Raw genomic sequence first — 14,668 nt, 5'->3', positions numbered from 1 at the left:
TTGTGTTTGAATACAAAATAAAAATTACAAAAAAATATACAATTAAACTTAAAATATCTAACAAAAACTTCGATATATGCAATAATTTTTTTTTTATTTGTTGAAGAAATCCTCTATGTCGTAAATGTTTTTGGCAAGTAACATATTTTTCAGTTTGATTTTAAATAAATTAAAACTGATATTTCCTCTAAATTCAACTGGCAGTCTATTAAATAATTTAACCCCTTGATAGTACGGACTATGCCTGACAACATTTAGACTGGGTATTATATTAGAAATGAAGTGTTTTCGTCTGGTTCCTTCACGTACGATTTTTTCTTGTTCCGTTTCTAGTTGAGGTAGCTGTTTTTTAAAATCAGTTAAGACCACAAGCAAATACAGACCAGGTACCGTTAGTATTCCCAACTTTTTAAAATGTGGTTTACAAGAATCTTGTGGTGATATTCGTACCATAGCGCGTATAGCCCGCTTTTGAGATACAAAAGCTCTATTTATATTATAGTCATAGCTTTGTCCCCAGTATTTTATGCTATAGCGAAGCCTGGACTCAACTAACGCAAAATATACCATTTTGAGCTTCTCCATACTAATTTCTTCACGAAGGCTACGTAAAGCAAAAGAGGCTGATGAAAGAGCACTTTCAACTGACGACAACTCTTTCTTCCAATTTAAGAATTCATCAATATACGTGCCCAAAAATTTCACATTGTCCACTAAGTCAATTTGCCTATCATTAAATTTTATGTCTAAATTGGAATTATTTCTACTTGTAGATTTAAATAATATCACTTTGGTTTTACTGTCATTTATCATTAAATTGTTGTTGTCAAACCATACATGAAAAGCTTTTAAAGCCTTGTTTATCTTAATGTTTAAAATATTAATGTCATTATCGTGTATTATAGCATTTGTGTCATCGGCAAAATTAATTATTTCTATGTCAGGTATACATTTATTTATATAGTAGATTAAATCATTAGTAAAAATAATAAATAATATTGGTCCTAGAATAGATCCTTGTGGGACACCCCTTTTAATTACTTCAGTTTTTGATTTGACTGTTCTTTCACGTCCATCTTCTATGTCCTTCATTTCAACAAACTGTTTCCTATTTGTTAGATAAGAACGAAATAGATCTAGTCTCTTTCCTCTTATTCCTAGATGCTCGAGTTTATTTATCAATATCCCATGATCAACTGCATCGAACGCGGAACTAAGATCAAGGAATAAACCAGCCACTTTATTTTTATCATTGAGCCTTTTTGTAACCTCTCCAATCAGGTTATCAATTGCATCCTTAGTACCTTTACCCTGTTGATATCCAAATTGTTTGCTACTAAGAATGTTATGTCGATTTAAATGTGATAGCAATCGCTTTTTCATTACTGTTTCAACAATTTTCGAAATTATGGATAGTAGAGATATAGGCCTGAAATTTTTTGGGTCCGTTTTAGATCCTTTCTTGTGAATGGGTATTACCTTGGCAATCTTCAGCTGATCAGGGAAAATACCTTCTACGAAGCATTTGTTTATGAAACGGCTCAAAGGCCCTGCTAAAATATTTATATTATCCTTGATAACTGCGATGGGTATCTCGTCATAACCAGAAGATCTCTTTAATTTCATTTTATCAACAATTTTTTTGATTTCGTAAGGAGTTACGGGCTCCCAAGACGCAGCTCCGGCCACTCTGTCTACAGTCATTATTTGTAACGCTTTATCATTATTATTATTAGAAGGTAACTTACTGTCAGTTTTAAAATTATCAGAAAAGATGTCAACAATATCTTGCATATTATTAATTAAGTCATTATTTATTTTTAGATAAATCTTATTATTTGTTAATTTAGACTGTTTGTTTCTGCTTTTATTTACAGCTTTCCAAATGGCTCTGGTGGAGTCTTCTGCCTTATTAATTTCTTGAGTAATAGCCAATTTACGCGCCTTATTAATGACTCGTCTATATAATTTTATGTACGAACATTTATATTTTTTTATAGATTCATCTGTATCTTCATTTATGGAAGTCAGAAAACGCTTCATTTTACTCGATACCTTTAGACCACGTGTCACCCAGTTTAATCTAGAAGTACTACCAAATTTTATTCGCTGCTTCCCTTTCCTGAACGAATCATTAAATATTTTTTGTAAAGTTTTAAGAAAAGTATTTATCCCTAAAATAGTCCAATCTTGTTCTTCAAGTCTACTTTTAAACTTATTTTTGTTATTTGCGTTAAAAGAGCGTCGTTCGGTTATGTAATGAGAATAAGAGCTATTTTTTATTTCTTCTAATTTAATAGTACAAAAAGTTGCCGCATGTCCATCTGCCAGTCCGTTGTGATCTACCATGATGTCAGAGATATATTCCTCGGGCACATTTGTCAAAAAGTTGTCAATGCATGACTCAGCAGAATTTCTTCGGAAGGTCGTGGTGTTTATAATTGGCCTATAGTTGTAGCCTTTTAATAGAGATAAAAAGTTATTGCATTTATCGTCGTCAGCCAATAAATCAATATTAAAATCGCCACAGATTATGCATGTTTTGTCGAAACAAAAATTCATCAATTTCTCAAGTCCAAAAAAGAATTCGTCTAGGTTTTTCTCTACAGGATTTCTATATATACAAAAAATTAACAAATTCAGCTTTACATCTCGTACTCCACATATTTCAAAACTCTGACATTTATAAAATTTTTTACATATTTCTAAATTTTCGGTTTCTCTATTTGAATCAGCAAAAATTAAACTCCCTCCACGTTTTTTGGGTTTTCTACAATTGTAAGATTCTAATGTATATGTGTCTAAATTAATTAATGGAGCGGATGTGGCGTTCAAAAAATGTTCTGTAACACAAATATAATTTATTCTATTTTCCTGAGATGACAAATACATTTCAAGTTCAGATTTTTTACTGTTAAGACCACAAACATTTTGGTGAAATAAATATAAACAAGTAAAGTTCTTATTAACGAAAAAAACTTTCTTCATCACTCTGTTTGTTCTGTTCACTCGTTAATAATTCATCTGTCTGTGTACCAACGCTAGCAAAAACAGTCTTTATTACATCATTTTTTTTGGCATTTGAATATCTGAGATAATTGTGTTTGTATTGTAAACGTAAAATTTCTCTTAATATAGTTCTACAAGCATACGATTTATCAAATTTGTAATAATAATTATTCTCTGAAGGATTAAAAATATTTAACGGAGTAGAGATATTTAAATTAAAACATATATACCTTATCATGTCATTTAGTTCATCTATGTTTAAGAATTTATTCGATACCACTTCACCCATCAATACATTAGTGAACATCATATTACTTAGATGGTAGTACAAGAGCGATTGAAACCTCAATGGATTCTTATCGTTTGAACCAATCAACAAAACGATATAGTCATTTTTGGTGAAGTCTCTACAAAGACGCTTACAAGAGCACAAAATCTGATCAACTGTAGCATAGGGCTTTATTATTGAAGTTACCGTAAAGTTTGACCCAAGAAGTCCCTGCAAAATCAATCTTACGCCCTTTCCCGATTGATCCGTTAATAACAAAACTCTACTTTTGGTTTCTTCTCGTTGACAAATACTCACTTTTTGCTTATCTTTGTAACCGTCGACCTCAGGCGGTTGCTCAGCCTGGACCACCGGAACAATCTTATTCTCCATAATGATACTGCTAGCGCCATCTATGGCCGACACGTTGAGATTGGAATCATCTAACAAACCAATGTTGATACTTTTTCGTGGTTTTTGTCTTGGTGCCTTCTTAGTTGATCCACAGATATCTAGGAGTTGGGAAATTTTCTGATCTTTATTCAATATTATTTTCTTTAACTTAGAATTTTCCAAATTTATATTATCAATTTCAAGAGTCGCTGATGCCAACTTATTTTCTAGTTCCTCAATCCTTGATTCCATTTCTTGTAACTTTTGTGTGTCAAAAGCCCTTAGATCTGGCAAGCTCCCGGATTTGTTTTTTTGTTTAGATTTATCTGGTGAGGAAAACTCGATATCCCCTGTTTCATCTTCCAACGACTCAAAAGAATTTTCGGTTGACACATTAACTACATATTTAGCCCGAGTTGTGATGTTCCTGGTCTCCGAATTATTTAAGATTTCCCCGACTGCATGCTGAAATTCAGTGGAAGTTGTGCTACCAGTATCCTCCTGACTGTGTGTATGAGTTGTTAAGGAGCTATACAACAGTTCGTCCTTGGTCTTAGGACTTATCGGTGATTTTAGTTCCTCCAAAGAAGCGCCTGAAACAGTTTTTCTGTCATTGTTTTCTGACTCAAGTGGTATAGTAATATTTTTCCGCGATGGTAGGCCTTTTTTGTTACTATAACAGTCACTGCATTTCCAGGTCTTTTTTTGGGCAGGTGACATAATTAAATATCTCTTATCTGTGTTTGAGCAACTTAAATCGTACGTTTTTTTACAACAGTGGCATACTAAAAATTGCCTTCCTTTAATTACGTGTTTACATTTAACACAACTTTTCTCCATACTGCGTGTTTGCCCTCTAGCGTCAGTTCATAAAAATAGCAACGAATTACACGTCGCTCCCTCTAGCGACTGATATGGTAATTAAAACGTTATTTGCTATAACGTGCACTAGCACCATCTATTGTGAGCTTTAGTAACTTTTTATGTGAGATCTATAAGTTATATCGATTCATGATAAAAATTATCAGGAGAAAAAAAACTAGATGGCATTAGTAGTTTCAATAAAGTTTAAATTTGCCATTTTTCAAACCGGGTCCAAAGTCCAAGTTATGATTTAAATGATTTGGCAGTTTGTAGTGAGTAGAGAAATCGTAATAATAGTCACTTGTAGTTCACCAATTGAAGTTTTTTTTACACTCTGTTGACTTTATAATAATCCCAATTTATCACAAAGGAAAGTTTAATGTATTATATTGTTTTTGTTTATTTTTATGCACAACACAGATGCATACGTAGAACACTTTAGTTTATGATTGTTTTAACAATACGGGCATCGGAGCCAACACTCACAGTCACAGATTAGTTCTTAAAGCTTACTTTTATTACATAAAAAAGTCTCTAACAGCACTTTAACTATTTTTAAGGATTTAAAACACACGGAGCTCTTTGTTTACACGCAAGTGGCAGCGTCCACCGACTTTATTACTCACCGACTGACTTTTGATGTCTTGTCTCAAAACATAATTTACTCCAAATATGATCCTTATTCACATAACAATAAAGTCTCATTGACTTACATGATTTGAATGAAAAAGTAAATGCAATCAATTATGACCCTTATTAACATAACACCTTAGTAGCTTCAGCTATAGCGGTGTCCAACCTCGCTTCTAACTCCCTTCTCCCTTTATCTGCTCTTCTGATGTCTTGTCTTAGTGCGTCTATCTTCTGCATGGCTACTTCTAACTCTTCCTCTTTGTCACGCACCTGACAAATAGAGTTTAAAAAATACATAATATATACTTTGTATGTTTTCTAACATAATCTTAAATCTACCTTTAATCAACTGCGACTAACTTAACCTAGGTCTAGCCGAAGATGTCCTGTGGAGCGAGATTAGCACATGGTCCCGGCACAAATGCGGTAGGCGTTGACACCGTGTTGTTTTAGTGGGTTAAAGTCCGTGTCAAAACACACCTGTCCGGCTTCCCGTGGCCGGATGGACGGGACGAGCGTCTTTCCACACAAAAAGAAAAAAAAAAAAGGTCTAGCCGAAGATAAGCACGCTACACCCAGGCTTAACCATCGAAGACCGGCTGCACCTACATCTAGTCGGAACGATAAACGCTAAAGTTAGGTCTAGCTGAACATAAGCAGGCTAAACATAAATGTAACTGCACTTCGGAGTTTAGCTCTAACATTTGACGACCTCGGTGGCGCAGTGGTAAAGTTCTTGCCACTGAACCGAGTGGTCCCGGGTTCGAACCCCGGTCGGGTCATGATGGAAAATGATCTTTTTCTGATTGACCCGGGTCTTGGATGTTTATCTATTTATGTATTTGTTATAAAATATAGTATAGTTGAGTTAATATCCCAAAACACAAGTCTCGAACTTTGGGACTAGCTCAATCTGGGTGATTTGTCGCAATATATTTATTTATTTTTTTATATTTATATATAAAAATTAACAGGTTATATGCCTTTATATTTAAATGAATTTGTTATACATGTCACAAATGCTTTTTAACTTAATTTTGAAAATAATAATAAGATAAAAAAAATCTGGCATCGAGCAGGAATTAAAGTTTGGCCGAACTGGCTGTTAAGTTATGTACCAACACATAAGTAATATTAAAGTATTGTAGGTAGATATAACTTTCTTGTACGTTCGTCAGTCCAATAAATGCCCTGTGATACCACACACGTCTTTTATTTAGCACTGGCATGGTCTCGATAGCTCAGTTAGCAATGAACACACTCTGAATGAAAGAAATATTTATGTAGGTATCGATTTTGTCGTATATCATCACTTTTTCATCCCATCTATCACAAGTTTAGTGTCCCAATTGTAAGCTGGTAGACATTATTTTATATTGAGGACATCATCAAATTTATTTATATATTACTAGCTCTTGCGCGCGGCTTCGTCCGTAGCGGAACAGACAATTTTCATACAAACTTGTATTACAGTCACCCCTATTATAGTCAATTGGGGGTTGATTTTTAGAAAAAAAAAAGTCTGTTTGAATGGAGTTCTTTAACTACATGCATACCAAATTACATTAAAATTGGTTCAGCGGTTTAGACGTGAAAGCAGAACAGACAGACTTTCGCATTTATATGTAATATAAGTATGGATGACATCAACATTAAATTTTACAGAAATAAATAATTCTTGCCTGTCGCGAGAGCTTCTGTTTCTGTTGTCTCAACTCTGATAACTTGTCGGTCACTTCATTATATTCTGTCATGGCTAGCTTGCGTTGCGATAGAGCATCTTTCAGTTCTTTATCCTGCAAACATTAAATAAATCAAATCAAATAAAAAATATTTATTTTCTATACAATCTTAATTAACATAGTATAATCTAGACAACCTCGGTGACGTAGTGGTAAAGTGCTTGTCTCTGAACCGAGAGGTCCAGGGTTCGATCCCCGGTCGGGTCATGATGGAAAATGGTCTTTTTCTGATTGGCCCGGGTGTTTATCTACCTATATATTTATTTGTTATAAATTACAGTATCGTTGAACTCAACGAACTATATCTATAACTAGATCTATACTAACTAGTATTCCATAACACAAGTCTCGAGCTTACTTTGGGGCTAGCTCAATCTGTGTGATTTGTCCTAATATTAAAATATTTTTAAATTTAGGTATGTTACTTGTACATGGGTAGGTTTGAATAAAACAAGATTGTGAGAGACTGGTGTATGAACTAAATAGAGCCTGTATCTCAGTACACCAGCAACATGATATAATTAAGTCAAATTTAATTTTCTACAATCTATGTCGACCACAAAAATGAATGCTCTCGTCTAAATTTACTAAACAAACGGCCCGTCGATAAAAAAAGTCTCTGTATGGACGCTATAAACTCAAAAACTACCAGACGGATTCTTGTACGGTTTTCATCAATAGATAGTGCGTTTCCTGAGGAAGGTTTAGGTATATACTTTATTACAGTTTTATCCGAGCGAAGCCGGTACGGATCGCTAGTGTAATATGATTGTTTTCCACTGACCTGCAGCCTCAGTTTCTCTATGGTATCCGTCCTGTCTTTGGACAGCTCCTCCTTCTCTATGGTCGTGGCGGCAAGCATACCCTCCAGTTCTTTCAAACGCACCATCAGGTCCGTGGGCTGTAGATCTGGTATTGAACCGTCCTGTGAATTAAAAATTGCACTTTAATAAATTACTATTTATATTAGAACTTTCCAATGCAAGGAAAAAAGTAAAAAACGGGAAGTATTTTTGAAATATTTAATTGATATAAAATATTACTTACATCGCCACCGGTGATCCGTTCCAAACACTGCAGCTGCGCTTCCAATTCGTTGTTCCTTTTCGAGAGTATTGCGTTCTCTTTCTTCAGCTGGATCAGATCTTCTGTTGGGACAAAATTTCAAGAAGATTGGTTGAGTGGTTAAAGCGTGCAAAAGTAAAAAACTTAATTTCGCATTTATATATAGAGACGCGTAGGATTCGAACAAGACACATTTCCATAATCAGCGGGTGTCATAATTGGACCACCACTGGAACACAAAATGACTGAAATTCGAGGTTCCTTCACGGTGAGAAATTCGGGAAACGCAACTCACCATCGTTTGTGTGTTGTGTGTCCCCCGCCCTCAGCTCTGCGATGGTGTGGGCCAGTAGAGCATTCTCTCGCTCTAACGCTTTTAGCGCCGCGCGGTCGCCGGCGTTTGACGGCGCCTGTACACAACATTACAATAACTTATTATAAAGAAAAGTCTATTATAGTATGTACTTATTATTATTTGCTTAATCTTTGTGACTATATTATGAGTATTATACGACTGAAAACAATAAAGATCATTATTATTTCAATATTAAATTAGACCTTTTTCTTCAATAAATCACCAGAGACGTAGACTCCAGATATTGTTTTAAGCAGTACATTAGTAGCTTCTTTTTTCATAAAATAATTGATTGTTACCATAACATTATATATTTTTTTAAATCCTCCGGGAGTAAATCTTTCAATCCATCAGAGTATTATCTACATAGTATAAATGTTTAAATAAAATATATTTATATTATATTCTACTACTGAATAAAAAAACAGAAAGCGCGCAATCAATCACGCTAAAATTCTCATATTCACACTAAATTAAGTAACAGAGACTCATAATTTGTTAGTACTGTTGTAGGGGTTTAAAAAATTAATGGTGATAAATTAACCCCTTAATTAATGGTGATAAATTAACCCCTTAATTAATGACCATTAATTTTTTACCCCCATTTTAAGATTTGAAATCCCCATTATAAATCTTAAAATGGGGGTAAAAAATTACCATCACTCAACATTCACCATTGAATGCCGTCTGAATTTTGTAGGGCGGGAGTCACACAGCAGATATACTGACCTGGCTGGGGGCATTCTTGGCGGGGCTGAGCGGGGCCGTGTGGGCCCCGAGGTCAGACAGTCGACTGCCCACAGTAAAAGTGAACCCCACGAATGGTAAGTGAAGACCTGAAAATGCTGACGATGCTTGAGGCGGAGGTACTGCTTCTGATAACCTGGAAAGAAGTATTAACATCCTTACATATTAACAAAACAAAATCCTCAGTCTGTCTGTATAAATTGAATTAAAATTTTAACATTTACTTTGATTACATACCCAAAAATATTAATAATTATTCAATAATGTATATAGCTCGTTTGACGATGTAATATGAATGATTATGTAGCGATGCATGACTTTTAATTTAATTTATTGTCATTTCCTTTAAATCCTAAGTTTAATTTAATTCCGACGCCAATCAAAGCAGGATATGTATGCGCACAATGAAATTAGATATAAGAACAAACTTTGTACCATATTCAAGGAATAAATTATTCTGATTCTATTCGCGATAAACTGGAAAACTATACACTGCACGGATTTTCATGCGGTTTCCACCAATAGATAATATGATTCCTTAGGAAGGTTTAGGTGTAAAATTTATTATGTTTTTACCCGAGCAAAGCCGGAACGGGCCGCTAGTATATAACGATGGTTAATTAGCGGAGCCTGGGCTCTCGACGCTCAACCTCTGAGGAGGGAACCAAGTATACGCTCAGATGAGAGAAATTGAAAATAAAGCTTTCGCCGCGGATTCGCCTGCGTATATTATTTAACGAGTTAACCCTCTTTATTGACATGCTTTTGTCACTATCACACTTTACACAATATGTTTTGTCATTATTTTACTATTTTACAATATTTGACACTGACCTGACCGACGCCATTACGTTGATTTGTCAATCTTTGTTGAGTTTGTATGTTTGTGGCGGGTAATCTCCGAAACTACCGAGCCGATTTCAAAAATTCTTCCACCATATGAGTGGCAAGAATGGTATATATCCAAGATAGCTATATGCTATATTTCATCTCAAAATTCCCACGGAAAATCTTGTGGTATTATAAAAAAAACAGAACTAACCTTATGTCGGTGTCGTCGACATCGAAATTGGAGGTGTCGGTGGGGCTGGAGACATCTGGAACGAATGGCGCCTGCATCTCGCGGAGGTTTTCCCAGTCCAGACCCGCGAACCAGGGATGTGCCTGGAACATTTAGTTAGTTATAAAAATATTGTATATCCAATTATCCATACTAATATTACAAAGAGAAAAGATTTGCATTTTCGTTTTTTTTTTTTGTTCGCAATGGATGAATTCAAAAACTACTGGACCGATTTTGATGAAGTTTGCCACAGACACAGACAAGACGTTCAGGAGTAACATAGGCTACTTTTTTATTGTGGTTTTACCCGAGCGAAGCCCATTATCCCGGTAAAGAGGGATTTAAAATTTACAATTTTTACATCAGATTTATGCTAGTTTGTATCCTACTTATTATAAATGTGTAAGTTTGTGAGGATGTATGTGTGTATGTTTGTTACTCTTTCACGCAAAATCTAATGGACGAATTGCTATGAAATTTGGTACACGGCTAGTAGAATATAACCTGGAATAATACATAGGGTACCTTTTATTTCGAAATTCCCACGGGAGCAAAGCCCCGGGGCGAAGCGTATTTCATTAAAATATTAACCGGTAAAAGAACGTAGAATACAAATAATAATAAACAAATATATGAGGACAAATCACACAGATTGAGCTAGCCCCAAAGTAAGTTCGATACTTGTTATATGGGATACTAACTCAACGATACTATATTTTATAACAAATACATATATAGATAAACATCCAAGACCCGGGCAATCGGAGAAAGATCATTTTCCATCATGACCCGTCCGGGGATCGAACCCGGGACCTCTCGGTTCAGAGGCAAGCACTTTACCACTGCACCACCGAGGTCGTCTATATATATAATATTTTCTCCAAACTTACTTTGAAATCTTGCAGTCCATTCTTCCCCAGTCTATTTTCAGAGGAGCATATTAATCGTCGGATCAGATCTTTTGCTTCTTCCGACACCTGCAACGGAAATTGTTTCATGAAATATGACAGATAAATAAAATTTGAAAGCTAATCGGGGCATCATTTATCTTGTGGTTTATTTTGAACCATATTTTAAGTGCACTAAATTTCAATTTACATTGGCAATACAACGGCGATATGTCTAGAATAGTCAATAAGAGTCCATTAGCGGCCGTAAAAAACCTAAGGCAATAAAAATTTAACTTTATTTTATAGCGATAAGAATCAAATTCGTACAATCAGCTCGTTAGTCGGCATAAGCTAAATTCAACTCTATGCTAAAGACAGTAAAAATGGAACTATTCAGCAATAAGAATCAAATTCGAACAATTAACTTGATAATAGTCCAATAAATTCAACTCTATGCTAGAAGTAATAAGAGTGACATTGACATACCTGAGCGGCTTGTTCGTCGGGCGGTGGGCAGTGAAACGATCGCGCGTGATTCATGATCTTCCCATACGTTTCTACCAGAGATTCAGCGTAGAATGGAGTCTCACCGAATAACATCTCATACATACATACACCTGAAACATAACACATATATAATTAAAAGTGACAAAACACGATAATTTTGACACCTGTATGTGTACAGTCAACAGCACATCAATCTACCCAAATTCATTGCAAACTCGCCGCTATAACCGCGCCATAGAGGTTCATGCTGGGTAAATTGATTTACCGTTGACCACACATAAAGCAAAATAAAGGAATATAAATTCGGACTTCCCCAAAGAATGACATACATACCCAGCGACCACCAATCACATTCAGGCCCATATCTCCCCTGTCCGTCCTCCATGGCCCTGAGAATCTCCGGGGAAATGTAGTCCGGTGTGCCCACTGCCACGTTGCTTTGTACCTGATGGAACGATACACAAACATTTAGCTTCATAATAGGACTGGCTCCTTGTTGGTCACGGGTAAGATGCAGGGCCAACACATTCCTGAGGGTGATGTCAGAAAGGGTGGATAGCCCAATACTTAAGCGCTGAGCATCCTTAAAACAATAACCCGCATTTTAAATTTTCCTAACATAGTTGTTTCAAGTTAGTTGTAGTAAGTTAAATAACATAATATAGACTTGTATATGGCACAGTCTGAAATAAATAAATTCATTTCATTAACTTTTCGCCTGTTTGTAATCTTATTTCTTTGTGAATGTATCAATTTCTAACATTGCAGTCAGATTTAAGTCGCTTAATGGCATTTGAAATGAGTTTTTTTGCCTACCTACCGTGCTAAGGGGCAGGTAATAGTAACTGTCAACCAGTGTGCAAGTTATCACAACGGTTTCCTTTACCAGAAGCAAGTGGTGGTCTATGAAAACTGCTATACATGAGTCATATTGATATTCAAACTCATGTGGCAAGAGTAGGATTCGATCCTGGGACCTTTCGATCACAGGCGGAAGGTATGAGGCCCTAGACCATCATCGCTTCAATGTTTGTAATAACTTTGGAAGTGGCTTTTTGTTACTTTATTATGAAGTAGCTTTTTTCATTTATTTACCAGATAAACGTGCAAAACAATGTTATAATTTCGAATATAATAAACAACTTATATAAACCCTGGGACTTGTCGTTAAATTATAATGAGTTGAATGACATTATGTTACAATGAGTTTACATTGCACTAAATCTAAATATCGATTTTGGCAATTCGCGATTATAGATAAATTATCCGACTTTATTACGAAATGAAATGAAATACTAAAGTTTGTGAGAAAAAAAATGTGTGTATTTTTGTTACTCTTTCACGCAAAATCTACTGGACGGATTGTTACGTAATTTGATAAATGGATAGAATAACCTGGAATACAGGGTAATTTTTATCCCAAAATTCCCACGGCAGCGAAGCCCCAGGGCGCAGCTAGTCTTATATAATTACCTTCCCGTCTTCGCCAAGTCGCAGACACGATCCGAAGTCGGCCAGCCGGATATGACCGCTAGCGTCGAGCAACACATTATCCGGCTTTATGTCCCTGAAAATAAGAAGTAAACGATGTAGTCAAACGCGAGCGAAGTTGCGGGTGGGGTCGCTGGTGTAGCGAAAGGTTAATTTAGGGCCCGTTTCATCGCTTGCTGATAAAGTATCAGATAGCATAAATGTAACATCTCATACAGATAGCGTAATCAATAAAACTGAGGATACTGATATTTAAATGGAATGAATCTCAGAGCGTTTCGTCAATTTTCTTGAGGAAGGAATCATTTCCAAAAAATTAATCATTCATAAAATTGACATTGACCATAGAGTACAGATTAATGATTTTAAAGTCATAAAAAAACTGATTCTTGTCTTTGTTAAAATTTGAAAGATTTACAATGACGCGCGGCCGCTGCGGTTGAAAAGCGGAGAACCACCCAAAAGCCTTTTTTAACCAATTCGACTCACCGATGAACATATTTCAGTTCGTGTACACTCTGTATAGCGAGCACCATCTCCGCTATGTAGAATTTGGCCATATCTTCTGGCAAGCGGTCCTCGAACTTGGATAATAATGTGAGGAGATCTCCTCCGCAGTAGTAGTCCATGACCAGGTACTGTTGGGAACAAATTGATTTAGGTGATTAATAAAATCTGCTACAATTTTTTTTTTCATTAATTACATATTTTTTTTCTAAATATTTTATCTTCAAAATTAATATTAACACTAGAACTTAAGAAGACAAACATCTGAAAATAATAACGGGAAAGAATATTAAACTTTTATTTAGTTTCACCTGTCCTGATGTTAGCTTGTAATCAAATCTTGCAAGTTAGATTTCTCCTACTTGTCCTACAGAGTTGAAATTTCCCACGTCGCTTCAGTTTCCATGAAAATGCATTATTATGATGAGCATGACCTGATCGGCTCCCAACTAGTGAAATCCTCAACGGTTTACAGCGCGGACATGGGTATTTTGTCGGGCGTCAAATGCCGCTGCTTCACAGTATTACGCAACTAACCAATCACAGTGCGACGTTTTTACGACGACATTAGACGAACATTATACTTTTTGCTCTAGAGTAGATTTACTTTTGTATGAAATTTAATTATGCTCTTTCTTCTCTCTTGATCAAACAAGAAATTCTCAGAGAATTTACTTTATGCTCTAGACCTTAAAAACTATTTTAAGCGGCTTATATCCTATCATAATGTCAAAATTTACGAGCATGTTAAGTGAACATCTTTAAGTGTAATGTGCTCACCAAATTGTGTTCGTCCTGGAAGGCGTAGTGGAGATTGGTGATCCAGCGCCGGTCGCCGAACACCAAAACGTCGCGCTCCTCTTGAAAACACGCCGTTTCCGCCCGCTGACATATAAAAACATTTGTTTTATTTATCATTCTCATATCTAATTAATTTTATATTGAATAATACCTAGATTTAATTCATAATAAAGGATGGACGTGTGTTACTTCTAAGAGACAACATAATAATACCTTAAGCATCTCCCACTTGTTGAGTATCTTCATTGCGTACACTCGCTCCCCACCCGTCGCCGCGGCCCCCGCGCTCATGTTCACTCCCACATCGCCGCCCTGCAATCATAATATACATTA

General features: G+C 35.7%; 1 protein-coding gene across 5 annotated transcripts in view; it reads right to left on the bottom strand.

The window, feature by feature from the left end:
* Nucleotides 1–14,668, bottom strand: part of gek (genghis khan) — a 59,523-nt gene that overhangs the window by 40,876 nt on the left and 3,979 nt on the right. For all 5 annotated transcript variants that reach the window (XM_053764571.2, XM_053764572.2, XM_064436835.1 and 2 more), the window contains 14 exons: nt 14,549–14,647; nt 14,315–14,419; nt 13,517–13,665; nt 13,010–13,103; nt 11,870–11,981; nt 11,516–11,646; nt 11,030–11,116; nt 10,119–10,240; nt 9,059–9,212; nt 8,270–8,384; nt 7,957–8,057; nt 7,694–7,834; nt 6,850–6,963; nt 5,303–5,437 (listed from right to left, as the gene is read on the bottom strand). In XM_053764571.2, coding sequence (XP_053620546.1) covers nt 5,303–5,437; nt 6,850–6,963; nt 7,694–7,834; nt 7,957–8,057; nt 8,270–8,384; nt 9,059–9,212; nt 10,119–10,240; nt 11,030–11,116; nt 11,516–11,646; nt 11,870–11,981; nt 13,010–13,103; nt 13,517–13,665; nt 14,315–14,419; nt 14,549–14,647 — 1,659 coding nt within the window. The remainder of the gene's footprint in view (nt 1–5,302; nt 5,438–6,849; nt 6,964–7,693; nt 7,835–7,956; nt 8,058–8,269; nt 8,385–9,058; nt 9,213–10,118; nt 10,241–11,029; nt 11,117–11,515; nt 11,647–11,869; nt 11,982–13,009; nt 13,104–13,516; nt 13,666–14,314; nt 14,420–14,548; nt 14,648–14,668) is intronic.

This window comes from Plodia interpunctella, chromosome 26 (genome assembly GCF_027563975.2).
Source record: "Plodia interpunctella isolate USDA-ARS_2022_Savannah chromosome 26, ilPloInte3.2, whole genome shotgun sequence".
Lineage (NCBI taxonomy): Eukaryota > Metazoa > Arthropoda > Insecta > Lepidoptera > Pyralidae > Plodia > Plodia interpunctella.
The sequence above is the reverse complement of the archived record's forward strand: the minus strand, read 5'-3'. Positions and strand labels throughout refer to the sequence as shown.